The 27,968-nt window shown below is 35.1% G+C and overlaps 1 protein-coding gene across 1 annotated transcript in view; it reads right to left on the bottom strand.

Annotated features, from left to right (window-relative positions):
• Window positions 1-23,469, bottom strand: part of LOC136026227 (inhibin beta chain-like) — a 68,246-nt gene extending 44,777 nt beyond the window's left edge. Inside the window, exon 1 of the mRNA XM_065702563.1 lies at window positions 22,666-23,469. Within this exon, the coding sequence (XP_065558635.1) occupies window positions 22,666-23,176 (511 nt within the window). The 5' untranslated portion in view covers window positions 23,177-23,469. The remainder of the gene's footprint in view (window positions 1-22,665) is intronic.
• Window positions 23,470-27,968: the final 4,499 nt, after the last annotated feature.

Here is a 27,968-nt window from a genome sequence, read left to right as displayed (position 1 = left end):
ATTTTTTTCTTCTTTTCCAACATGATCTTTCGTAGAAATAGTGTTGCCCACTTGAATGATATATCTGTGATTTCTTCAACAAGCACTTAGGTCTTCCCATGCCTAGAAGGAAGACACGCTATGCACAGATTGACTTCTCTGTCACAGTTCGCATCTTGGGACATGGTACTACCATGATATTCGAATTCTCTGATCTCTTCGACATCGGTATTCTTGTAATGGATGCCTTCAGCCAGGGTTTTCATCACTCCACGTGGCATACGTTTGGTTTTATGAGCACAAGGGGCAGGTTTCCCTGCTATTTCATTTACATTATGTTTGAGTTCATCCTGGAAGTGGGCAGCAAGAGCCATATTTTCAGCGAAGTTGCAATCATGTAATTGATACTCAGGGCTTAGCTGAATGCCTCCCCTAAAGTGGCACGCTCGAATCACAAAGTCAATAAGGGTTAGGGGTAACAAATATCCTTGATATATGTAGGAACTGAACTTGGATTGACTCTGTTTTAACTCCACAAACTTGTGCAACATACAAAGGTTTTATCCTATTCGCAATTTTCGAGGAATCCTGTAAGCTAGGAGAATTTTCCAAATAGCCTCGCATTACACGGAGTCGAATGCTGTTAAAACATCTGAAAAGGCTGAATCAATCTGCACCTGTCATTCGTTTGATTCTTCAATTAGGACACAATATCAATCACAAATATCAAATCCCCGCAAGAGCACTGTTGGCGTAAGCCATGCTATTCGTCTGTTAATATTGAGTCCATTTGAGTCTCTGTTCTTCCAAGTAAAATCTGACACAGGGCTTTGTTTTCAGCTGACTTGAGTGTGATGCCTCTCAGGCTATTTTATTCTTTCTTTCTTCCTTTCTTAAAAAATCCCGTAATAATGCATTTATTCCATTAGGAATAGACAGTCTCGTTCTCTGTGCTTCAGTATTTAATTTGAATATTGGACCAACAAGAGCTCTTCTTCCATTTTTCAGTAGCTCTGGAGGGACGTATCTTCTGATCTAAAGGTTTGTGTTTAAGGAGAATGTGCCAAAGATTATTAAGAATAATGATTCACATCTATCATTGTGGCATTTTGTTTATCAGAGTCAAAATATGCCTCTAATTACCAGGTTCTGGTTGCTCTCTTCCTTCACTTTCTTCTTTTCCTTTGGCATATTATGGAGCGTAAAAAATTCCTATAGTGAACAGTGAGAGGAGTAAATTTTCAATAAGATATCAATATTTCAATAAAGAAAATCAAGTAAGCACGACGGTACTAGACCCTTAAGGTCCAAACCAGCAGTGCTGATGTCTGTTTCGTGGCCCTTCAGCCAGGAAGTGCAACGGAGCTGGGGGCCAGTCATCCTGGGCTTTCGAACACCTATCCTACGTACCTTCCCCACATTCCCCCGGGTACCCATTTAGATCTGGGTCAACTCCGGCCGATAATATAGAGTCAAGGCACTGACCCACGCCCTAAAAAAAATAACTGGCTACGACAAGGATTCAACCCGTGCCCCTTGGACAAGGAATTCTCAAACCAGCGTGCCAACCACTTAGCCAGGAAGTTTAAGAGAATACTTCAATAGGGTATGTAACAAGGGTCAAAAGGGTTGCACTCTAGAAAGCTTATATACATTATGTGGATCAAAATTTTCCTTATCTTAATATCCAAATGACGATTAAATGAAACCACTCCTTTTTCTCCTTAAGAATCAAAAGCTATTCTGAACTTGTACTTGGTTGTTGCTTGATTAGCAAGTCGGATAAGAAAAATAGAAAGGTGTTCTCTCTGCCAATTGAGATAAACCACTACTCACATTAATACGGAGATAAAGAAAAGTCATTATGATATTTTCGTCTTATTACGTGTTTTCATCTCACAATCAGTTGCCAAGTGCAACAATCACACAATAGAGGCAATCCCACAAGGCTGCAAGTTGCCATCAACACAAAAAAAAAGAGATTCGAAACTTTAATGTAAGAGAACAGTAATTACAAAGGCGAACAGTTTTTTTAAACAGCTTTTTTCTTATACGTTTCAAATTACTAAAAACACTTTGCTTTAAAAAGCATGATATTCAAAACTTTTGATGAAATCACAATATGGCAATTTTTAAATATTTGCCCCTTATCCCCTGAATTAAGGAATAGTGTTACAGTTAGATAACAAAAGAGATAAAAAAAAACCCACTTTTGTTGTCAGTGGACCTCCAGCTTTAAGAGGAAGAAGAGCTATTCAGAATGGACAGGTTTGGCAGTCACTATTTGCTTGAATAATATGATTATAGTGGATGCCGGTTTGAATGGGTTCGAGACAGACCTGTTTCTGACATTGTGCTGTACGACATTTGCAATAAATTTAGGTTCAAGTATACTTACTGACACTTGACTGTCTAGTGGAAAAATAAAACTTTATTGTCCCAATATGTGAGTTTAATGTTAAATTTAATTCAGTAAACCTGTCTTGAATGGACCATTAAACTGTAAAAAATCTTGCATAAAACATTCGCAACTTTTTATAGGGATTTTTGTTGGTTCCGAACTTGAATAAAGAAAAACAAACTGATAAGAACTGCATCAACAGTAGCTACGATCAGGAGCAATTTACTTTGAAATCGAACAATTTGTCCAAAAACAGAAAAAAAACAGACAGTAGTAAAAAATTGATAAAAAATTTGGTTCAAGAAAAATAGGACGCGTTGGAATTTTGATAGTTGAAGTAAGCATTAATGGGAAACTTATTTCAATTAAACACTGAAAATAAAACGAGTATATATTTAAATAGTGCCGGGAGCCTGGGCTTTGTCCGTGTCCTGGCACTTGGCACGTGGCAAACTTGTATACATTTGCTTCTCTAATTACGCAACGGAATACTCATCGCGTTATTCTTTAGTTTTAGGTCATGAGGTATCAAATCAGCAATTTCAATTCAATCAATTCAACCAAGAAATTCCGACGTGAACTAAATTCATCGTTCCTGTTAATCCTTTACAGATACTAAAATAACACGTTACTTATTCCATTGTAATTTCTCAAATTATTATCTAAATTACACAATATCATAACTATATTATGTTATTCTTTATTTTTAGCCACATATCTGTTTCAATTTTTCGTGATTTTTACTGTATCTTGCTTCTTGCCTTCTTCTTTAGCTGTTTGGAGTAGTTTGTCCTCTTGAGTAATTTTGCACGTGTCATAGATACTAAAATAAATTCCTCGTTCCTGTTTAAATCTTCGCAAACGCTAAACCAGCACGTTCCTTCATTCCATCTAATTTTGTAAATAAGATAATGAATAAATAAACTAAAAAAATCCAAATATTCTAAAAAGGTCTAGCAGCACAAAAGTTTTCTAAATTGACAAACAACGAAAGAAGAACGCAGGAAAAGAGTAATTCATAGATCTTCCTAAGCCTGTAGAGGAGAGATGGCATTTCAAAGGACCTTTCCTATGGAGGGAGGGGAAACAAAACAGGACAAAACGTATTTTTGGCCCCCATTATCAAATTTTCCGGTTTATTGTTGACACTATCGCCGGTATCCACCCTTATAGGTTACCCATACTCTTTGGTTGTAGCCTTCAGCATGGTGATTAAGGGATGCATAAAACCCTGTGGTAAAACTGGTTAAAAGAATAGCAGCATATCCAGCATCTTGGTGGAACTAAAGCTTCCCACAGAAACAGTAAGAAAAATTTAAATCATTTTAGATTTTAATCATTTAATCAACCTAAGGCCTCCCCTAGGCCACTCAGCGTGTCCCTAGGTGGCGATAGGGGAACGTCCTACAGGTATGTGGGATACCTCCATAGGAGGCACGGACCAAGGGTGGACCTTGTCCCTGGGCTCCATATTAGAAACTGGGTCACCCTTACCCGGGGCCATAAATACAGATAGAGGAGGAAGAGGGCCGCTCAAATTTACACTCAACAGGGCCCAGCGGCGTGTCCACAGGTCTCCTGAGTTACAAACCTTCTCCCAGTAATGGGTTAAATTACATCGTGACGCAGAACGCCATTGTCGGAAGATTCTCTATAGGAGGGCAACTGTAGCAGGGCGTAAGATCCAGATCTATGGACAACGGTTTCTGCAAAGGGCTGCCTCGGTCATTACAGGGTACCTGCAAGACTGGGGACCTTGCGGTCAACTCTATTCCCACTTGAGAATTGGCGCCCCTGGAGGAAATTATAGCCTAGTAAACGATACAGCATTCTCACGGGACTCTGATTAATTGGTAATTTTTCTGGCCTTGGTCTGTTGTGACAGGCGATTTCGGGCTGAAAAACCTCTTTCTAGCTGATTCATCTACTATAGGCTGCCTCCCCGTAGTAGCACAATATTTGTAGGCATGAATATATAATTAGTCGGAGGTAATAGGCTTGAGACTGTCTGTGCAGGATTTCAGCTCTTGTTGATAGAAGGGCATTGCCAAGTGCTGAAAACCATGTTGTGACTGAGATGGGCCCAGGGTTGCACAAATCTTCCATTCATACTGGAGGTCCCAGGGACTGCTTGCTGTCCGGTTCTAAGCCAGCTTAAGCACTTCGGTGTAGACTTAAGAAGATATGTGATCCCGGTCCTGCACTGGTATTTGGGATCATTGCTTTTCCTGAGGCCAAATAATTTCAATGGTTTGAAGAACGTGAAAATTGGAACTTGGAATATTATGACGATAAAAATAACTATCGTATCAAAATTTTGACTGAGGAATTCAGAAAATTCAAACTGGACTTATTAGGGGTTTCAGAAACTCATATCCAGGAGTAGGAAGCATGAAATTAGGTGAAATAGAATTTGGTTACTATGGCAGGAAGGATGAAGTTAGATAGACAGGGAGTTGAGATCATGATGAATAAGGAGGCTGCTAAGTCTTCTTTAGAGTTGGAAGGTATTTATAATAGAATACTAGTTGCTCATTTTATGACTGAAAAGTTCAGGGTTTCAGTTATAGTGGTATATCCCCTATAGAACCGACTAGCAGAGATACCAGTGACTCAGATGAGTTTTACTTACACTTCAGGAGCAAATAGACAGGGTCCCAGGTAGAAATACGGCGTTTTTATTAAGAGATTTTAATGTCCATGTCGGTAGAAACAGGGATATATTGTATCCGAGCCTAGGTAAATTTGGTGTAGGAAAAGAAATCGGTAATGGCTACAGACTTCAGCAATTTTGTAGGTATAACAATTTAGTTATAACCAATACAGTGTTTGGTCATAAAAAGGCTCATAGGTTAACATGGTATTCACGTGATGGTAAGACAGCAAACCTTATTGATTATGTTACAGTAAACCGAAGACTGGCAGGATCAATACAAAATACTAGGGTATATAGGAGTGCTGCTATTGATGTTAAAAGTAAAAATCACCATCTATTTGCGTCAAATGTACATATAAAATGTGGTACGAAAAATATGGTTCAATCCTGCTTTCTAGGCCTATAATGAAAGAAAGGTTGCGATGTCTAGGGCACGTTGTGCCGATGAAGGATGACAGATTACCTGAGATCGTCCTTTTTGGCCAACCGTCTAAGGCTAAACGGAAAGCAGGTCGTCCTCATCTGGGGTGGGAGGACGTCACAAAGAAAGAAATAAAGGAAACGGGAACTTCCTGGGAGGGTGTGAAAGGGGGGGGCTTTGAATAAATTGGGATGGAGGAGGAGCGTGCGTAGCTGTGTTGGCCTCAGGTACCTTAGTGTGGCGGTGAGTTGTTAGTAGTAATAGTAGAAGAAAGGGGTGGGTCTTTCCCAATAATAGCAGAATTTTGTGAACATCTATATGGAAAAAAGTCAGGTTAAACGCTAAAGCATACAAAAAATTAGAGAAAATATGCTTGTTCTACTTTAAAGTAACAAGGACATTGAAAATAGAATATGATTGCTGAATCGGTTTAGTGGAACACTACACATTCATGTATAAGATAAAAACAGAGAAAAATTGGAAATTTTATTTTCAATGAAAATACTTCGATAAAGAGTTATAGATTTTTCCGCAGTTGCAACCAAATGAAAAAAGATGAGCAAAAAATCAGCGAAAAAAAATATATGGCCCTAAACAATTTAAGAAGGCGTAGATTACCTTTGAAGGTATAGTTGTCTTTGGGGATCAACAGATATTAAATTTTCAATTTTCAATGAACAAGCATTGTCAAATTGAACTATTTTGTTGCATATACTTTTACGCATTGCTCTAGCAACTCTAACAAAAATGAGGTATTCACCTAATAGAATCTTCATAATTTTTAAGCACCCAAAAGAAAAAAAGTTAGAGAGTACAGCTTGCCAAAGTGACACCAGAACTTTTCAGATCAAGAAAGACTGGAAAGAAGTTTTAATTAGAGGATTTTTCTCCATGGAAAAGGATTACATACTTTATATCGCAAAACAATGTAATTCGGTCAGTTAATACTAATTAGTAAGAACAGAACTTTTTTTGTATTCAATGCATATTTATACACGAGTAGGTCTATATTTACTAGATTTATCTGGATATAACTGACTAGGTCTAAATTTCGGCTTATTGTTCGTCGTATGTAACAAAAAATATTCGTCAGAAAAATTCGCAATTTTCTTACAAAATTGCCTATTGTCTAATTTTTAGAAAGTTGTGTAACGTAAAAATAAACTCTGCAACAATTTCTTGTCACTATCCGTAAATAAATATCTTTCTGAACAAACAAAATGCTTCTACCGAACAAAAAAAAAACCTTTACAAAGATATAAATGATTACTTTTGCAACAGAATAACTGGACTTTTTGGTGCATTTATAGTGTTTTTTTTTTTTTTGTTTTTTTAACGATAAACATGTTTCAAAACAGTGTAGCTGATATTTTCAAACTGTTCATTTCTGTAACTGTTAAATAAAAAAAAATAGTTCTTTTAACTGAAAGTAAGGAGCGACATTAAAGTTTAAAACGAACAGAAATTACTCCGTGTATGAAAGGAGATGTTCCCTTCTCAACACCCCGCTCTTACGCAAAAGTTTGACTCTTCTCAATTCTACTTTATTGAACAGTAAAAGACATTAGCGCAAAGAGCGGGGCGTTGAGAAAGGAACATCCCTTTTCATACACGGAGTAATTTCTGTTCCTTTTAAGTTTTAATGTCGCTCCTTACTTTCAGTTAAAAAAACTAGTTTTTTTTAATTTAATTTCTGAATGTTTTTGAATTAATGCATGTTTGATTTTGGCTCTCCGCACATAAATTATTAAAATAAAATTTGCATATTAATTCTTTTTTTTGGCTAAATGGCTTTCTCTTAGTTTTTACCAAACGATTTTGAGAAATAAGAGGTGGGGAAGGAGGCCTAGTTGCCCTCCAATTTTTCGGTTAATTAAAAAGGCAACTAGAACTTTTAATTTTTAACGAGGATTTTTATTAGTAAAAAGATACGTAGCTTAAGAATTAACTTACGTAACAAACTTCTATATTCTTATATTTTTATTATGTATATGAGGTTGTTTGTCCCCTCGTTAATACCTCGCTCTTTACACTAAAGCTTAAGTTTTGTCGAAATTTTTTTAGAATGACTCCTGAATCAGAAAGGCCGTAGAATAAAGAGTTGAAATTGCTAAAAATACTTTAGCATAAAGTGCGAGGTATTTAGGAGGAGAAGAACCGCTCATATGCGTAATAATATCTGTTCGTTTTAAGTTTTAATGCTACTCCTTACTATCAATTGAAAAAACTTTTTCATGTTTATTTTTTCTTTGTTTTTTTTTATAGAAATGCTAGAAAGTCCTGCACCCCCTTTATTGAATCTCTCTTCCCCCATGACATATTCCTCCAAGGAACGATCCTCCCACATAGACCCCTCCCCTCAACTCCCCCAAAACCAAAGAAATCCCCCTGAAAACGTTTGTAAACTTCCCAATAACCATCGGGAATAACGTGTAAACACTGGTCAAAGTTTGTAACTTGCAACCACTCCCCTGGGGACTGTGGGGCAGTAAGTTATCCCCAAAGACATAGTTTTTATGGTTTTCGACTATGCTGAACAAAATGACTATCTCAAAATTTAAATTCGTTGATTTTGGAAGAAAATGAGCGTGTGAAGGGGCCTAGGTGCCCTCCAATTTTTGGTCACAAAAATAGGGCATTATAACTTTTAATTTCCGTTAGAATGAGCCCTCTTGTGGCATTCTAGGACCACTTGATCGATACGATGACCCACGAAAAAAAAACACGCACCCGTGATCGGTCTTCTGGCAAAAAATACGGAGTTCCACATTTTTGTAGATAAGAGCTTGAAACTTTGCAATAGGGTTCTCTGATACGCTGAATGCGATGGTGTGATTTTCGTTAAGATTCTATTACTTTTAGAAGGTGTTTCCCACCTAAAAGAAGGTTTTTCCAAAATAAGGCAAATATTTTCCAAAATAAGGCAAATTTTCTCAGGCTCGTAACTTTTGATGACAAAACTAAATTTGATGAAACTTATATATTTAAAATTAGCATGAAAATCCAATTCTTTTGATCTATCTTTTAGTATCAAAATTTCGTTTTTAGAGTTCCGTTTACTACTAAGCCGGGTCGCTCCTTACTACAGTTCGTTACCACGAACTGTTTGATTATAGCCTCAGCAAATTTTCTGTTCTTGATAAGTTATACAACAAAGATTTGTTATCAGATTTCACTCCATAGAAGAAATATTCAAGTATTTATCTGTATTATTTTTTTGGAGTATATAATTCAAGCTAAATAATTAAAGATATGGTAAATGGAGTGAGGGTTTTTTTAAGTGTATTATATGTATGTGTGTAGTAAGGAGACACGAACGATGTTTGACGAATGATGGCCCCAGAGAACTACCAACTATACGAATTTGTCAAGGTGAAACTTGTCACTAATGTCTTTGATGAGTTTGCTCTATCTTTGATAGGGTTGTTAAAAAACTGTGCCCAAATTTCGGCCCGACTGTTCCTATTCACACAATTTTACGTTTCGTTTCCGGCCAATTATGATGATGTGCAAACCAGGCCTCCTCTTTTGAAGTGTGTTCTTCAGGGTATAAATAAATGGCCAAAAAGAAAACCCATTAAGTCTTAGTCTACACATTAATGTGTAGTATATATATATATATATATATATATATATATATATATATATATATATATATATATATATATATATAATATCGAAGTAAGAAATAAAAATAAGTAAGAAATATCTTCATGTCCAAGTCCAACCAGCAGAAATATTGGTAATATGTCTCAGACTGAAGGCCGATTGAATGCCGCCAAAAGAAGCAATAATTAACACTTCTATTTTCATGTGTATTATTGCAAGAAACATTAATCAGCTTCATCTGCTTCGCAACTGGATACCTCAAAAAAACAAAAACAAGAATGCGATAAAGAACAAAAGGGTTGCACATCAAGCTGCTTCACGTACACCTGATACTCCGAGGTATCATCATTGGCATTAGACGGCCTTAACGTTTCCAAGGTTTTCTTCCAGCCTTTTAAGAGCGTACATCTGTGAATAATAACCTGGCCTTTTCACGGACGAGGTAGCGTTTTTTTCGCCCATTCTAAATTTCTAAGACATGAACCCAATGAAGAGAATTTGCTGAGCCAATCAATGAAGTAGCATATTAAGTGAGCTAGTGAGTCACTACAAATCTTATGTTAAAAATATTCTAGGTGAAATAAAAATTTATCTTAAAAGGTGGCTTAAAAAACCCTCAAAGTGAAAGTTAAACAGTTAGTATATATTTTCCTTTTTCTCTGCTTAGATTCAATCAGTTTTTTCCAGTCAGCTTTGTCAGTCTTATGCAAGATATGATAGTAAAAGTTAATATAGGTTAGGTTGGGTCAAATTAGGCTAAACTAGGCTATATATCTAAAAAATCGGTTAAAAACCAATCCTAACCTGTCACCATAAAAACCTTGCATAAAACTGAAAAAGCAGACTGGCAAAGCTGACTAAATCCAAGGAGAAAAAAAATTTCGGACATTCGACATCTCCAATTTTGTCGGCCGTCAGCTTTGCCAGTCTGCTTTTTTAGTTTTATGCAAGGTTTTTATGGTGACAGGTTAGGATTGGTTTTAACCGATATTTTAAATATATAGCCTAGTTTAGCCTAATTTGACCCAACCTAACCTATATTAACTTTTACTATCATAGGATTGGTTTTTAACCGATTTTTTAGATATATAGCCCAGTTTAGCCTAATTTGACCCAACCTAACCTAACTTAACTTTTACTATCATAGTTTCCAACTTTAGGTTACAGTGTATATGCTACTGTAAAAGACCAAAAAGGAGAAAAAAAATTCGGACATTCGACATCTTCAATTTTGTCGGTATGAATGTCGACATTCTCCAATTTTGGTCTTTTACAGTGGCATATACACTGTAACCTAAGTTGGAAACTTGGCGTAAAGTACGTCCGTATGGAATAAATACGATTGTTTTTAAGTTGAAAAGCGCTACATTTCTCCAGCCCTTTAGATTTGAAGCCCGATTGATTGCCGCCAAAGAAGCAATAATTCACACTTCCACATTCAAGTGTATTACTGCAAGAAATATTCACAATCTTCATCTGCTTCGCAACTGGATACCTCCAAAAAACGAGAATACGCTAAAGTGCTCAGGGGTTGAATATCAGGTCACTTCACATACACCTCATCCCTCGAGGTATAGTCATAGGGAGGGACAATGCATGAAAACAAGTTTGAATTCTTGAGAAGCGGGTTTCGAGAGAAGAGCAGGAATACCAAGAGGATGGGGGTATAAAGTTGTATGACGATGTAAGAGTTATGTTTAAGTGTGTAGCCCCTTATAGAGCTGAGTAAAACCAATTTATCTTCTCAATTACTACAACTTGTTGTCACATGAAACCTTGCCCAACTTAAAATTGTCTGATAGGTTTACCATACAGGGTAAACAATGAACATTCTTTAGTTGTTGATATGGTACTTTTTTGGTAATTTGATAGTTTTACCTAAATTATTTTTTGAAGCATCGCTGTTGAGACAATTATTATTTAGACAAATACCGATGAACTGATATATAAACCATTCAGAAACCAGTTTTACCAAGTCAATAGAACATGCCATTGAGAAGACAAATGAATTAAAATGAACTGGAAATACAAAAACAGTTAAGACCTTAATTCAGAAAGTGAAACATCAAAATTATACAAAAAGTTTTTACATAAATAGTAAAAAAATTCAAATCGTTTGTTGTCACATCAAAAAGCCTTTGTCAATGTGAAAAAGCGAAAAAAACTTTTATTTTCTAAATAGTATCTTTCTTTCCTTTTTTTAATTTTTATGTTTCACTTTTTATTTTTCAAATTTTATTTTTAATTTCCCTTCTTAGCCAGATGTGAAGCCGAAATATACGTAGATTTGCTAGTATTTATACTGGTAAATTTTTCTCTTTTATTGAAAGTTTAACTGTCTTAATGAAAATTTTACGCATTTTATATTTTTATTTCGTGAAACGACAAGGCACTGTGTCTATAACGTTAATTGAAGTCAGAAGGAAGATTCTTTGCTTATTATGGTTTTTAGTTTGATGAAAAATAAATTTCTGTAACTTGCTGGACTCCGATTCAACAATCAAAAATATTTGCAGAGTATGGGAAACATTAGATATGTTTTACAATGGACTTAGTCAAGTAGGCTTCTGAAATTATTCTTAGGGGTTCAATGACTAATTCTTTGTCGTTTTCTTGTCTTCATCCTAGTATCCTTTCCCTAACATCCTACATTCATTTTCCTAGTATCCTAGTATCCGATCCAAAATTCTAGGAAAAACTTTTTTGTCTGTTAAAAGCTGTGTTGATCATGCATTTTAACAGCAAAAACAGAAAAAAAATTCGACTTGGTCAGACTAGCTTTCGAATTGGTGTTCCTTATAAAGTTAATCAATTTTCCTGTAGCAGGAGTCATCGACCTCAATACGAAAGGGCGAAGAGGAGTCAAGATTTAGGTAGGATGGCTCCAAACTCCTCTGAAAATATAAAAGTGAATTTACAGTAGGCTACTAATTTCCTAGTTACTAGTAACTACCAACCAGTGTAACAAGGGTTTCAAACAACCCACAGGGGGACGAAAATGTCAATTTTGGGAACCTATAGCCGGGGATACCCGCTCTAACTTGCAGGGGAAGGTTGTTTACCAGCTTCCTCCTTTGACCTCCTCCGAAATTATTTGATGTGACTCTACAGGACTAAGTTTCGACTTACCAACCATTGCGACCAGGGTTTCAAACGATACCTAGGGAGACAACAGTGTCCATTTTCCGAACCCATTATCGTACAAACAGGATCAGAGGTTGTCTCAGATGTTCTTTCTAAGGGGCAAGAAATAAGTAGTTTATTTTTATCGAGCGCTGTTTCCTCCTAAGCAGAGAATAAAAAAAAAAACAGGTCTTGCCATCGATTACTTTCTTATACCAACTCAAAAGATCCACATTTTCAACTCCTGTACCAGACTTCTAAGGACTATCTCACCTTAAACCTTAGTATCCAATATAGTTTTTTTAATCGACGGCAACCACCTAAACCTCATAATGTGTGCTAAAGCGCTTTTCGAATTTTGTTTACTTTGTGCCTCTTTAGTGTACCTTCGTAGCAATTGATATAAAACAACTTTAGCAAATGTACAACCGGTAGGCAAAGTATCTTACCGGCCTCCCACCTTGGGCGAGAAGTTATTGGGCCACTAAGAAATTCGGCAAAAAAAAGAGACCGGAGAAAACCAGTTGTCACCTAGGGGAAATTGTCATGGTCTTTCAGGCTGAAATGTTTGAGATATAATAGGCAGCTAAGAGGATGGTTGCAGGCGGAACATTGGAAAGTACAGGTTGAGATATATATTTGTATATATGTTACTCTGAATATCTGAAATTTGTATAATGTCGGTATCCACCGGTGAATGTCCGAAATTCCTTTTTCTCTGCATGAATTCAATTAGCTTCACAAATCAGCTTTTTCAGTTTTATGCAAGCTTTGATGGCAAAAGTCCCCTCTTGCAATCTTCCCACTCTCAATAAGACAATCATATACATTTTCTGCGGTCAGAAGACAAGCAGCAACAACAATCCATATATACAAACCTGTCACTTAGCCGTGCCGGGGCAATGCAGCGAAGCCACCGGACTCAATAGAGCCTGGAGCCACCCTTGGCTATCAGTATATATATAAATATATATATATATATATATATATATATATATATATATATATATATATATATATATATATATATATATATATATATATATATATATATATATATATATATATAGATATATATATATATATATATATATATATATATATATATATATATATATATATATATATATATATATATATATATATATATATATATATATATATATATATATATATATATATATATATATATATATATATATATATATACTGATAGCCAAGGGTGGCTTCAGGCTCTAGAGAATATTTAGCGCTGGCAAAAAGGTGAATTGGAATACTTTGAAGTATTAAACAGATTAGAATCCAAAGTAAATCGAAAAAGGGCTACATTGGAGTGGCCTCAGGACGCTTCAGGAATGAAATTTTATTTGAAACTATACGTAAATTTGCCTCAATTGTAATGAAGTCTGTAAACTGTATAATGGGAAAGATTTCCTTGGTGGGATAGGTTTCAGGTATCCATCATGCAAAGTCATACAATTTTTTTAGACTTGAGGGATTACTGACATTGGCAATTATTATACAAGGTATTTTTTCGCCCACCCCCCTACTTCTTTCCAATATATTTATTCATTTTCTTGCAATATTTTTATGAAACTAACGATAATGGTCATGATAATGATGGTAATGACAACAATAACCATTCTGTATCTTTGACAATTTTATTATAACCGTCATGACCTTGATAAAAAAGAACGCCAAACTGCATTTTCGCCATTATCGAAAAATTGAATCTTTTCATTCGTTCCTTTATCGTACTGATTGAATGATTTCCGGATCCAAGAATAGTAAAATCTCATTATACAAAAGGGCAATTTTCGACAAAAAATTTGCGTTAATAGCATTACATCGTTAATTTTATTACATTTTGGGCATTATTGATGGTGTTTTATGACCAGTTTACATCTGAACACAAGTAAATTTAGTCTTATATGGTTTCACCTTCAACATTTTTAAGATCTTAACGTTCACTCTATTGAATAAAACTCTTAATGTGCCGTTTGTTTTTGCAACATATAATCCTTTCAGTACAATAATTCAGGTTGTATTGTGTGTAAAGCTAGAAATGCGCATAGTGAGTGTAAAGCTGTGTCTGATAGAAGTTGAACTCCATTACAGTAGTAAGATTTCATGTCCACTCGATGAAAAAAAGATATCTTCATAGGGACAAGTATTCTGTTCGTCACCTTTTTAGATCAAAACAATAAAAAAAAAAAATCGACCCTCCGTCCGGCAGGATTTTGTTTAAAATAAATTAAGGCTTCCGACTTATCCAGTGGTAACGATTTTACTGCTGTTAGTCATTTAAAAGTTTATGCTCTGTTTCAGAGTTTATCAATGTTCTAAATAAAATTTTGCTTCGTCATTAAAATTTAACGTCTGCCTGATGAAAAAAGTGTTTTCAGGGTGGAGAATATTTGACTTGTATCTGTTTCAGATTTGAGCTAAAAATTACCCTGTCTCATAAAACAGAAAACAACTTTATGCTTTTTAGCAATGATGATGATGGCGGCATTCAAAAGTGTGAAGAGCTGGTATATTGTAGCATCTACCTTGCTGAGGCTCTGTGAGGAGGGTTGTCAAACTATTTATACTTGATCAGGAGTACCATATCACAGGATTTTCAGGATGGCAAGCCCATAACCCTGATATTCAAGAATGTTATACAAGCAAGAGCCCTAGGAAGGAGCACAGGATTTTTTTTTTTGGGGGGGGGGTGAGGTAAATTTCGTCGAAGACCATACTGCCCTTCCATTTTTTTGGTGTTTGGGGGGAGGGAAGGGGCCCAAAAAAATAGAAAATATCATTTCATAATTTTAATGAGAAGGGTACAGAAATTTGGGAAAATACAAATGGTGCCGATCCCCCTCCCCCTGTGTACACCCATGATTAGCCCTTTCTTGGCTAATCGATCTGATTTTACTATATTTTGTTAAGATTTTGTTTTGTGTCACATAAAACTGAAAATATTTAGTTTGCTAATCTCACTCAAATGAGCTTAAACCTAAAAATTTTTGCACAATGGGAAATTCAACGATATTCTCATCAAAGTTGCTCAACTGCTAACCTGAGCAGTGTAAACTTTGATTCTAAAACAAGGGTCTTAGGAGTAAGACCAGTGTCCAAGCTTTTTTTTTAAATTGCTTATATCATAAGATATTTGGCCGTAAGTTTTTTCTATGAAAGCTTCATGCCTAACCCACATTACAGTGACACTTCTCGATTAACAATGCGAAGATTTGCGAAAGGCTCCTGTTCTTCTTTGACGTTGACCTCAAACCTAAAAAGTGGAAAATGACAATGTCAATAGCTTACTTTAGGAAGCCCTTATCAAAACCAATTTGTTTTTAGGTTCTTTCTGCAGATCTATGTCTTTTCATCTTTTGTCAGGTTTACCAGATAAGAAAATTACAGCTCCCAATTTCCGTCTTCTTCAATTAAAGAAAAAAAAACTTACTTTAATCTGACCTATCAATCATCGAAATTATACTTGGAAGTTGAACATGGAAGAGCTCACTAAAATATGTAGACGTGGTTAAAATCATTAATTTAGGTTTTAACTATTAGGTGTATCACGAGTATTAAAGTCAACTAGGTGGAAGTAATAAAAAACTTGAGAGCGAAGGCTAACTGGAGTAAAGCAAAGACAATTGTCTCAGTGAATGGCAAAGCTGGCATAAACTTTTTTCAGAAGATAACTTCTAACTTCTTCACACGACTTTTAGAGGCATACGATCAAAAGGCTAATGAACATATATTTGCAAACGCTTTTACGCGTTTCTTGAAATGTCTCTAACTCTAAGACCAAGGAAGGGTTTTATCTGCTGATTAGTTTAATCACAGATTATCGCTTCTTTATGTTTGAGAGCGTCACAACCAACGCCGTATCCGGTGTGTGTAAGGAATTTGACCCCCCTCCACCTAAATGTTGGTTTGACTCCACTGATGTAAGAAAAAGGCATATAAACAAATTTTAATTGGTTTTTAATTTTTTTTAACCCCCTCCAAAAAATATACACACGGAATATGCACACAATCATCTGTGTGCTAAAATATACCCACAAGGTTTATTACTACTGATGTACTTGTGTTTAGTTTACACACATGCTACATTATACTCACCCTGTGGCTAAAATAAAATATATAAAACTTGCATGACAAATAACCTGAGCTGAGCAATTTTTAACTTACAGGCTAAATTTTGGGATTGATCCGTCACATTGCAGACTTAAGGCACAATTTTTTGAAAGTAGAAAATATAGAACTTCGGAACATAAATTTGTCGATCTATATTATGAATCTGGCAAAATATATAGAGACACGTCTCTAGCAGACGATACTGGGGAACAAATTAACGTCGACATAGGGTTTTCAAACCATTTTCTTGGCACCTCTACTTTTTACTTTTATAGTACTTCTATATTTCTACTTTAAGCGAAAACGCATGTCATTCATAAACTTTGACTTTTTATCAATAGGTTTGACTACGAAATGGCTTAGTCATAAGAAAACAATTCAGTGTAAATGTATGTTCATTTTAAGATTTAATCCAGGTTCTGGCCTCACTTGCGCCCGGGACAGAATCTTGATTAGAGCAAGCCCTGTCTCCAAAAAATCTCAGGCAAAATTTTCGTTTATTAATAAATCTATCATTAATAAAAAAAATTTTTCACTTCTTCAAATTTAACTTTTTTTTACTTTATATGGGCAAAGACATGGGAAAAATAAAAATTTAGCAGGTATTAGGGCTTTCTTCCGTAAGGTTGATGCTCCTTAGGAACTTCGAGCCGAGATTGTATAAATAAAAAAAAACTAGTTTTTTTTTAACTGAAAGTAAGGAGCTCCATTAAAACTTAAAACGCACAGAAATTACTCCGTATATGAAATGAGTTGTCCCCTCCGCAATCCCTCGCTCTTTACGCTAAAGTTTTAATTGTTTTAAAAAGTAGAATGGTGCAAACAGTCAAACTTTCGCGTAAAGAGCGAGGGATTGCGGATGGGACAACCCATTTCATATACGGAGTAATTTCTGTTCGTTTTATGTTTTAATGTCACTCCTTACTTTCAGTTAAAAAAACTAGTTTTTTTTATTTAATTTCTGAACGTTCTTGAATTAATGCATGTTTGATATTGGCTCTCCACACATAAATTATTAAAATGAAATTTGCATATTAATTTTTTTTTGGCTAAATGGCTTTCTCTTAGTTTTGATCAGACGATTTTGAGAAATAAGGGGTGGAGAAGGAGGTTTAGCTGCCCTCCAATTTTTTGGTTACTTAAAAAGGCAACTAGAACTTTTAATTTTTAACGAACTTTTTTATTAGTAAAAAATATACATAACTTGAGACTTAACTTACGTAACAAACTTTTATATTTTTATATTTTTATTATGTATATGAGGGGGTTTGTCCCTTCGTTAATACCTCGCTCTTTACACTAAATCTTAACCCCTGAGTCAGACCCCTCAATGACCCCTGAATCAGAAAGGCCGTAGAATAAATAGTTGAAATTACTAAAAAAAAATTTAGCATAAAGAGCGAGGTATTTATTTCCTCCTAAATACCTCGCTCTTTATGCTAAAGTATTTTTAGAACCCTCATATTCGTAATAATTTCTGATCGTTTTAAGTTTTAATGTTACTCCTTACTTTCAATTGAGAAAACTTTTTCATGTTTATTTTTTCATTGTTTTTTTTTATAGTAATGCTAGAAAATCCCGCGCCCTTTTCATTGAATTTCTCTTCCCCCATGACATATTCCTCCAAGGAAAGATCCTCCCACATAGGCCCCTCCCCTCAACCCCCCCCAAACCAAAAAAATCCCCCTGAAAACGTCTGTACACTTCACAGTTCCCAATAACCATTACTGTATGTAAACACTGGTCAAAGTTTGTAACTTGCAGCCCCTCCCCCAGGGACAGTGGGGAAGTAAATCATCCCCAAAGACCTAGTTATTATGGTTTTTGACTATGCGGAACAAAATGGCTATCTCAAAATTTTGATCCGTTGTCTTTGGGAAAAAATGAGCGTGGGAGGGGGCCTAGATGCCCTCCAATTTTTTTGGCCACTTATAAAGGGCACTAGAACTTTTCATTTCCGTTCGAATGAGCCCTCTTGCGATATTCTAGGACCACTTGGTCGATACAATGACCCCTGGAAAAAAAAAAAAAAAAAAACAAATAAACACGCACCCGCGATCTGTCTTCTGGCAAAAAAATACGAAATTCCACATTTTTGTAGATAGCATTCTCTGATACGCTGAATGTGACGGTGTGATTTTTGTTAAGATTCTATGACTTTTAGGGGGTGATTCCCCCTATTTTCTAAAATAAGGCAAATTCTCTCAGGCTCATAACTTTTGATGACAAAGACTAAATTTGATGAAACTTATATATTTAAAATCAGCATGAAAATTCGGTTCTTTTGATGTATATTTTAGCATCAAATTCCTGTTTCTTAGAGTTTCGTTTACTATTAAGCCTCCTTCCTACAGTTCGTTACCACGAACTGTTTGAAAGAAACTCAAAACTTTTTACAAGAACATAAATCGAAAATGACAGCACAAAAAATGACAGTAAAACACTGTGCCAATTAAAAAGGAACCTTATTACCACTAGAGTGGATAAAGACAACACTATTCTAATTATGAACAGTTGTGATTACGAACGTTAAATGAAAGCTATTATTTCTGATTCCTTCATCCTACGGACAAATTTGTTAAGTCAACAAGAAAGGAACTGGAGACAAAGAATTCATACATAACCCCACAATTTTACAATAAGTTTTACCCAAGAGGGTGTTCCACGCCCAAAATATAGAATTTGTCCAAAATTCATTAAACTGAACCCCTCCTCCGTCCCATTGTATCATCTTTTCCGTCTCGTGTTTCAAAATTAGGAAAGTGGTTATCTGTGGCATTTTGTACTCTTTTAGGAACACAAAAATCGTATCTAATAAATTCCACGTGTCACACTAATAAGTTAAGAAATTTTACATGTGAATGGAATTCAATTCTCTCCAGTTTTGATGTTGTTTCAATGTATTCCAAATGTAGCGTGAAAAGATACAAAGACATATTAAAGGGTAAATTACAAAAAAACATTCAGATTTGTTTCAGGATGTAACCTTGGCAAGTTATGATGTTGAGGTTGTTATTGAGTTGGTTACTCTGGTGAAGGAATATTCTTTTTACTTTGGTTTCAGAGGAAATTTTTACCAGCAGGTGTTTGGTTTGCTTATGAGAGCGGCACTTTGCCCTCTGTTGGCAAAACCCTACATGGATTTTATTAAAACGTCCGCTATAAGCAGTCTTATGGTTGCCCCTTGTTTCTGGAGTAGATTCATGGATGACGTAGTTTATATTTGGAAACATGGTTTTGAATCTTTTTATATGTTCCGCAAACATTTAAATAGTTATGATAAAAATATAAAATTTACAGTTGAGCTTGAAGAAGATAAGTTACCATTTCTTTGATTTTATTAATCAAAAGAGATTTCCATTTGCTTTTATCAATTTACAGAAAGCCTGCACACAGCGATAAACATTTAAATTTTCATTCGTGGCACTCTATTTCGGTGAAGAGACGGGTTGTAATTTTTTTAGTGGATAGGGCCTTCAGAATTTATTCTTGGGAATTTCAGGATTCGGAATTGTTATATTTAAGGGGCATTCTATATGGATATCCAATTAATTTTATAAATCAAATAGTAAAAAATAGACGTATTAAACATAATTTTAAAACAACTGCAGTTTCACAGTCTTCAAAATTGAATTTGTCTAAAAGTTTTATCTCTTTACTTTACCATATGTGCCACGTGTGGGGGGAAACTTAAACAGATTTTACAGAAATATAATATTGGTAACATATTTCCAGACAATAAAACCTTTAAGCGGTTTCATTAATTTTGCAAAGGAGTTGCCTCGGGGCAATTTGATTAGTGGGGTTTAAAGTATTCCATGTTCTTATGCGAAGTTTTACATTGGCAGAACTAACCAACCATTTGCTGAAAGATTTATTGATAATCACAAATCAATAGAAAAGGCTCTACAATTGAGGTACCTTCTGAAACCTTTGTTTTGGCTTTGGCAGAACACATTTTCTTCAACCCTGATCACCAATACAATTTTATGATGCCAGGGCCATTTCTAATGAGACAGATTTTATTCAGTCGGATAGGGAGGCTATTGAAATAAAAAATGTATTTTTGCTAATGTTGCAGTAAATAGAGAAGCAGGAACTTTAAACATTGATCCAATTTATAACATTCTTCTGAAAAATGACCCAGTTGTTAACAGGGTATTCAGATTTTTAACAAAAATCCCCTAGGAATGAGATTAAATACAAGACCAAGGAAAGTTGCGTCAATGATAAAAAAACAGGATTATTTCGCAATAGAATAATTTACTTAATTTCCATTGTATATATTTTTATCCAGTTGCTTTGCTGTTTTCATCTAAGTAACTCTTTTAGTGACAATGACCTATGTGGATCTGTCGTGGCAACTGTGGTTTAATATTGGTGGTGGTTTCTATGGGATTTAGTTTATTTTAGCTTTTTAATCTTGGTTTCTTTTGCGCTGAAGAAGCCTCGTTTTCATACAGGCAAAATATCCACGTCGTTTTGGTTTTTTGTCTTTTCTCTATTGGCCTTAGTCTCATTTTGTTTGTTTTTTCATGTATTTTTTCTCTTTGTTCTTTGTCATGGCTGGCCAGTCCGGCTTAAGATCTTTCATTCAACAATACTGAATTGAAGGCGGTAATGTCAGTGGACTGAACAATCCCGCAAGCCATGGGTAATAGTCAGGGACGCAGAAGCTCCCTAGCGCCTAAGAATGGAATAATAGTAGAATTTCTCTGAAAACGAAGAGAATAATCCTACATCAGTACAACTGCGCCAATTCATAAAATTATAAGTGAGAGAGAGTGGCAAAATTGATTTTTGGAAGTCCAGGGAGAGGAGGGGGAGTTTGTTGTCTTACAGCTTTTCAGTGAGAATATGCAACAAAATCCTTTACGAAAATCCCAAAGAAGGTATTTCCGAAAATATAGGAAGGGGGAATCTAGGGGGAAATGAATTCCAAAACTTTTAGAAATACCTTGCATAATGCCCTAGAGAAATGTTTTGAGCACCATAACCTTGCTAAATCTTCATTAATAAGGGTTCAAAGAATTTGGAAAAATAGGTCCTAAATTAAAAAAAAATCCTAATATGGCTTTGAATCCTATCCAAATCACTGAAATTGTGTTTTCATAATTTATAGTCAAAGAAAATCAAACTCAAGCCAAAATAAAGGGACAAAATAATTTTATTCTAAGTTAAGGTAGACCTAGACGTGAAGTCTAAGCTCTTTTTCAAGCCTTAGAAATAAAAAAGGGGTAGTAATGCAAGATAGAAAATATTTTCCCTGGGTTCAAGGCTTATGTTCTTCAAAATTGTGTTCTCTTAAAATAACCGTTTTCCAAAACAGCAAAAATTACCTTTTGTTATAGCCTATCCTTCTATTCTCCGCATGTTTATCTTTTTCATCATAAGGAGACTATGTTCCTAATAATTTGGTGTCTTCGATACGAATAATATTTTATATCTTAATTAATCACGACGCCCATAACGTCTCATGAAGCATCATTAGCTAAGATACTGTAATTGGTAGTACGTCTAATAACTAATTACCCATCGTCTCTAGATTTAAAAACTTCCCCTGAAAAAAAGACTATCCGCTTTATTTTCGAGAATGTCTTTTTTGTATCTTCCTGTTAAAGATCGGAAATAACTTAACGTCTAAACTATCCATAACATTCTTAACCTTGGCATTCTTAAGATACCATTAGATAAGCCTGTGTTGTTTACGATAGGCTAATTGGAAATACATCAGACAAATAATTAGCCTCCCCCCCTCTGAATTTTAAATCCCCATTTTTGCTATTCATCTAAAACATTTTGAAAAAAGTAACCCCTCCCCCCTAATATTTTTATTTTTTATCTTCACTTCTAAAAATCGACAAAATCTTCAGCGCCTATTACGTCAAGAAGTCTAGAACACTCTTAAACTTGGCGTTCCTTAAGACTGACCATTTTGTATTGCTCCTATAACTACTTATAGACGCTATGACAGTGGCTTCATAAGAAAACCTACATTATCAAAAATACATTTTTACATCTTCACGAAGAAAAAAAATCATTCTCATCTTTAATTTGGCGTTCTTCACGCAACATTAGTTAAGGCTGTGTCCACTAAACTAGACTAATTTGCAACACATCTAATAACTGATTGCACCTTCCATCTAACTTTCCATCTACATTTAAAAAAATATCTTTTTGCGTCTTCATTTAAAAAAAAAGATAGATTTCAACGTCAATAACGTCTAAAGCGACAGTAACGTTCTTAAAGTTAGCGTCCTTCAAGCAACATCAGATAAGCCTGTGTCAGTTAAAATAGACTAATAATATGTCTTATTTCTAATTCAAAAAAGTTGCTACCTGGTTCTCCGAAGGTAATAATTTCCGAAGTTCTTCCATAAAAATCGTCTTCTTCATTATCTTCACCAGACATTATCCCATCACTCTGCTCCTCTGCATCTGCAGTAAATTTATGCTCCTCTGTTCGCAAGAGCGTCTCCAATACCATATCAATGGGAACTGTTGCAGTCACATTGGGCTTGGTCTGAAGACCTAGTTTAGTCAAAATTTGCAGCTTTATATTTTCTAATCTAGCCGCGTCAGTGGTTTGTTTATTTGAATGCGAATGTAACTTGTGACACGTAGGACAATTACTGTCATCATTTTTTAAATAAAAATCATCACTTAGTGTTCTAGAATTTTTGAATATATATACACCTATTGAGCCTTTGGCATCACTAGGCCTACCGGGTCCTGGTCCAGGGCCTTTGGCTATACCAGGACCACCATGAACAGCCAATAATGAAGGCCACGAGAGAAGTACAGTTGCAGCAAGTAGGAACTGTGCCTGTAAATGGTATATATGCTGCATTTTGTATCACAATTCTTATCACAGATCAACTGTGTTTAAGCTCCAAACAGCGACTGAACTGGTTGTCTATTATTCCACATGCTTTAAGAAGCGTCTCCGGCGAGACACTAGGGCGTCACAAACGCTTCCTTATCCACAGTCCCGCATGTCGCTTCCTTCTCCTGCTATCCCCAAGTAAAAACTAATTAATCACTGAATCTCGTATTTTCTGAAATTCTAATTTACTTCTTCTAGACGATTATGGTATATTTAGTGGTTGGCAACGGAGAATGCCGAAACGGGTTCCATACATCTCAGCCGCTACAATAACCAAATAAGAGAAATTGCAATAAAATATACAAAACAATTTACATGAAAACTCCCAGTTGTACCGTGACTATTACTTAAAGAAACAGCATTCTTAGGTTCGCATTAGTATTCTGCCGGCATAACTAGAACATAGCCTTCTTATTCACATATTGTTTGACACTGACAGTTTCCTCGAATGTACGTTGATAGAATGGTGGGAGGCTAAAGGCTCAAAAAGAAGAGTATTTTATAAATTAAGGATAAAAGAGACAAGAAACACAATTTTTCAAGCTTCCGCAGTGGAGGCACTTATTGAACAGGAACCCCAGTTCACGAAAATGTAAGGGTGGGGGTAAGGGTTTTGAATTTTTTCAATGAGGATACAAAAAAGGCGTTTTTAAAATTCTAAGGAAAGCGGCGCCCTTTTTCTATTAAAATATTCAAAATGGTATCTTCCGAAATTAGGAGGATCTAGGGGCTGTAATAGGGGATGTAGCCTCGTTGGCAGAGTTTTGTTACATGGGGATGGCAAATTTGCCAAAAATTTAAAAAAAAACACGAATACATAACATCATGATGAAAACTAAAAGAGCCTTAAAATTTGGCGATGAAGCACAAACTCCCCTCTACGGAGAGTTCTAGATAACTCAAGCAGAAATTTGAGAGAAATTCTACGATGCCCCAAGAGCAGAAACTCTACGAAAGCGGTTTAGTAGCAGACGCCATAATATTTTTGCCCAATTTAATGTTTTTTCCGAGACTGTCTCTTGAGGAAAAATTAAAAAGTGTGAGTCTGCTGGGCTGAATTGAAAAGAAAAAAAGTAAAATCAAATGGAGATTTATATCTGTCAGTACATGATGCGTTTTAAAAGCATTATAATCTATTTAACATAAGCTAATTTTAAAGATTTATAGCCGAACTGGCCTGCCATAACAAAAAACAACAAAGAGAGAAATCTCAACAATGAAAAAACAAACGGCACTACGACCAGCAGAAAGAAAAGAACAAAAAACAATTCGATGTGGTTGCTTTGGTGTTCTCATTGAAGCAGCTCTATTAGCTTCTGTGACGCTCAATCCCACTTGCAACCATTGTAGATATTAGTATTGATCTTTCTTGATGTTGGATTTTATTTGTTTTTAGGTAATTTTAGTTTTATCTTTGATTTATCAGCGTTGAAGACGCCTCGTTCAATACAGGCAATACATCCGCGTCGTGTTAGTTTTTTCTTTTCTTTCTATTGGCCGTAGTCCCGTTTTTTTCTTCATTGTTGATATTTCTCTCTATGTCGTTCTTATAGGCCACTTTGGAACTATTTCAAATGCTTTAATTTTATTTCACCCAACTCCTTAGCTATTTAAATAAAAAAAAAAACAAGTTTTTTTTAGTGAAAGTAAGGAGCAACATTAAAACTTAAAACGAACAGAAATTACTGCGTATATAAAAGGGGCTTTTCCTCCTCAACGCATCGTTCTTCATGCTAAAGATTGACTCTTTCTCTTAACTCTACTTTTTAAAACAGTAAGAAACTTAGCGTAAAGAGCGGGGTATTGAGGAGGAAAAGCCCCTTTCATATAAGGAGTAATTTCTGTTCGTTTTAAGTTTTAATGTTGCTCCTTACTTTCATTTTTAAAAAACATTTTAATTTCTGGACGTTTTTGAATTAATGCATGTTTTGATCTTGGCTCTCCGCACATAAATAATTAAAACAAAATTTGCATATTAACTAATTGCAATTAATCGGAAGATTTTGAGAAAAAAGGAGTGAGGGACGAGGCCTAGTTGCTCTCCAATTTTTTGATTACTTCAAAAGGCAACTAGAACTTTTAATTTTTTACGAACGTTTTCATTGGTAAAAAATATAGTAACTTACGAATTAACTTACGTAACGAACTTCTATATTCGTATGTTTTTATTGCGGATATGAGGGAATGACCTCTGAATCACAAAGGCCGTAGAATAAATAGTTGAAATTACTAAAAAAAACTTTAGCGTACAGAGTGAGGTATTACGAGGAGGTAAACTCCTCAAATTTGTAATAATTTTTGTTCGTTTTAAGTTTTAATGCTGCTCCTCACTTTCAGTAGAAAAAAACTTTTCATATTTATTTTTTCATTGTTTTTTCAAACAATGCTAGAAAATCCTGTGCCCGCTTCACTGAAATTTTCTCCCCCCATGAGAAGTTCCTCCATGGAAATATCCTCCCACGTACCCCCCCCCTCACTCAACTCTCCCCCCAAACCAAAAAAATCCCCCTGAAAACGTCTGTACACTTCCCAGTAACCATTACTATATGAAAACACAGGTCAAAGTTTGTAACTTGCAGCCCCTTCCACGGGGACTGTGGGGGAGTAAGTCGTCCCCAAAGACAGAGTTATTAGGTTTGTCGACTATGGTGAATAAAATGGTTGTCTCAGAATTTTGATCTGGTGACTTTTGGGAAAAATGAGCGTGGGAGGAGGCCTAGGTGCCCTCCAATTTTTTAGTCACTTAAAAAGGGTACTAGAACTTTTAATTTCCGTTAAAATGAGCCCTCTCGCGACATTCTAGGACCACTCAGTCGACATGATCACCCCTGGGAAAAAACAAACAAATAAATAAACACGCAAACGTGATTAGTCTTCTGGCAAAAAATGCGAAATTCCACATTTTTGTAGAAACTTCTACAACAAGGTTCTCTGATACGCTGAATGTGATGGTGTGATTTTCGTTAAGATTGTATGACTTTTAGGGTGTATTTCCCCCTATTTTCTAAAATGAGACCAATTTTCTCAGGCTCGTAACTTTTGATGGGTAAGACTAATCTGATGAAACTTATATATTTAAAATCAGCATTAAAATTCGGTTCTTTTGATGTAACTATTGGTATCAAAATTCCATTTTTTAGAGTTTCGGTTACTATTGAGCCGGGTCGCTTCTTACTACAGTTCGTTACCACGAACTGTTTGAAACTATTCTCTCGATGTAAATATAATAAATAGACATTATTCAACTAAGGCTAACTTCTAAACGAGATGGGGAGCTTAAGGCATAGACATCGAAATTCTAATTTTGCAGAAACTTCTGGACAAATCTTATTCAAGTAGTCAAAAAAGCTGTTCAAGTTGACAATAAATAAGCTTTCAAGTTGTCAAAAAATTATTATTGGACTACCCCTATGAAAATACTGCATAAAAGCCTGTTTCTGCGTGTAATTATCATAGTTTACAATATACTAACGATAGTATCCTAAACTTTGACTTGACCGCACGAGGAACGCTTCTGAGATCCCTTAAAATATATTTAAAAAGCCTGTGCCTGCTAGCGAGAACGTTCCTAGTGAAGAACGTTCTGAGAGTAATAACACCAAGGACAGCGTAAATGAAATGTGATTGTTTGAATTGGCTACATAGAAATTTATACAGTCATAACTTAAATATGTCTGAAAAAATAGGAAAAATTGGGTAATTCAATTTTTTATGAAAGAGACCTCCACATGCAGTTGCGCATTTTTAAATAGTAGTCGACGCCTAATTAAAAAAAAGTAGAAAAGTAGGTTAAAAATCAGCAAAAACTGAGCTAAAAGCACATGGCACCAAGTAGCTTAAGAATTTATAGCTTTCCTTTGAATGTTTAGTTGATTTACGGAACCAACAGATTGTAAATAAATGAATTTTTACAGTTTAATCAACAAGCTAAATTTATCTAATTAAATTTGCTTTGTTATTTCAATATTCAACGCGGGAACACTGTCAAGAAGTGGTAGGCCTACTGCCCTAAAAACTTCATAAGTTTAAAAAGACGAAAAGAAAAATCTCTGAAAATCCTGTTTTCAGGCATCAATACACCTAAAATGGTTCCTGGGGCAAAATATTTTATTTAGATTTCCTTAGTATTTAGTAGATAAAATGCAGCTGATTATTTGTCATTATTATTAGCAAAGTGACCAACAATTTATAACTATCAGTAAATTCTAAACCGACTGTTCTGTAAGGAATATTGCAAGAAATTTTTCAACCACCCCATCCGCGTAAGTACGTATGTTCAACCTTTTTACTTGAATTTAACAAGTTAAGTTTGTATATATTCCATTTAAATAGCCTACTATAGTAATCATATTCTATTTTAAACTTAAAGGTAATTTTTGAATGTCACATTTGTAGCCGTATGGCAAAGTATAAAAGCCTTCTTATTCGACAGTCAGACTCACAAATTGAGAATCTGATTGTCAAACTTTTTTTGCAAAAAAAAAAAAAAAAAAAAAAAAAACGTGCAGGTATTTTCTTTTGGTTTCTCAATCTTCTCTTCAATATTTGATGTTGTGTCATTGACATCAAAAGAATATTATTGATTTTTGTGTGGAGGCGAGCAGGTCAAGTGAAATTATAAAACGGGTAAGATTTCAAATAAATGTGGGGAATTTCCGAATAAAAAAGGAAAGAAAATTTTTCACCTTTTTCAACCATACAAACATTGAACCTAAATGTTCTTTCCACTATACAATTGGAGACAAAAAGTTTTGAG

The sequence above is a fragment of the Artemia franciscana genome, chromosome 4 (genome assembly GCF_032884065.1).
Source record: "Artemia franciscana chromosome 4, ASM3288406v1, whole genome shotgun sequence".
NCBI classification, from domain to species: Eukaryota; Metazoa; Arthropoda; class Branchiopoda; order Anostraca; family Artemiidae; genus Artemia; species Artemia franciscana.
Note: the sequence above shows the minus strand (reverse complement) of the source record. Positions and strands in the feature narration are given on the sequence as shown.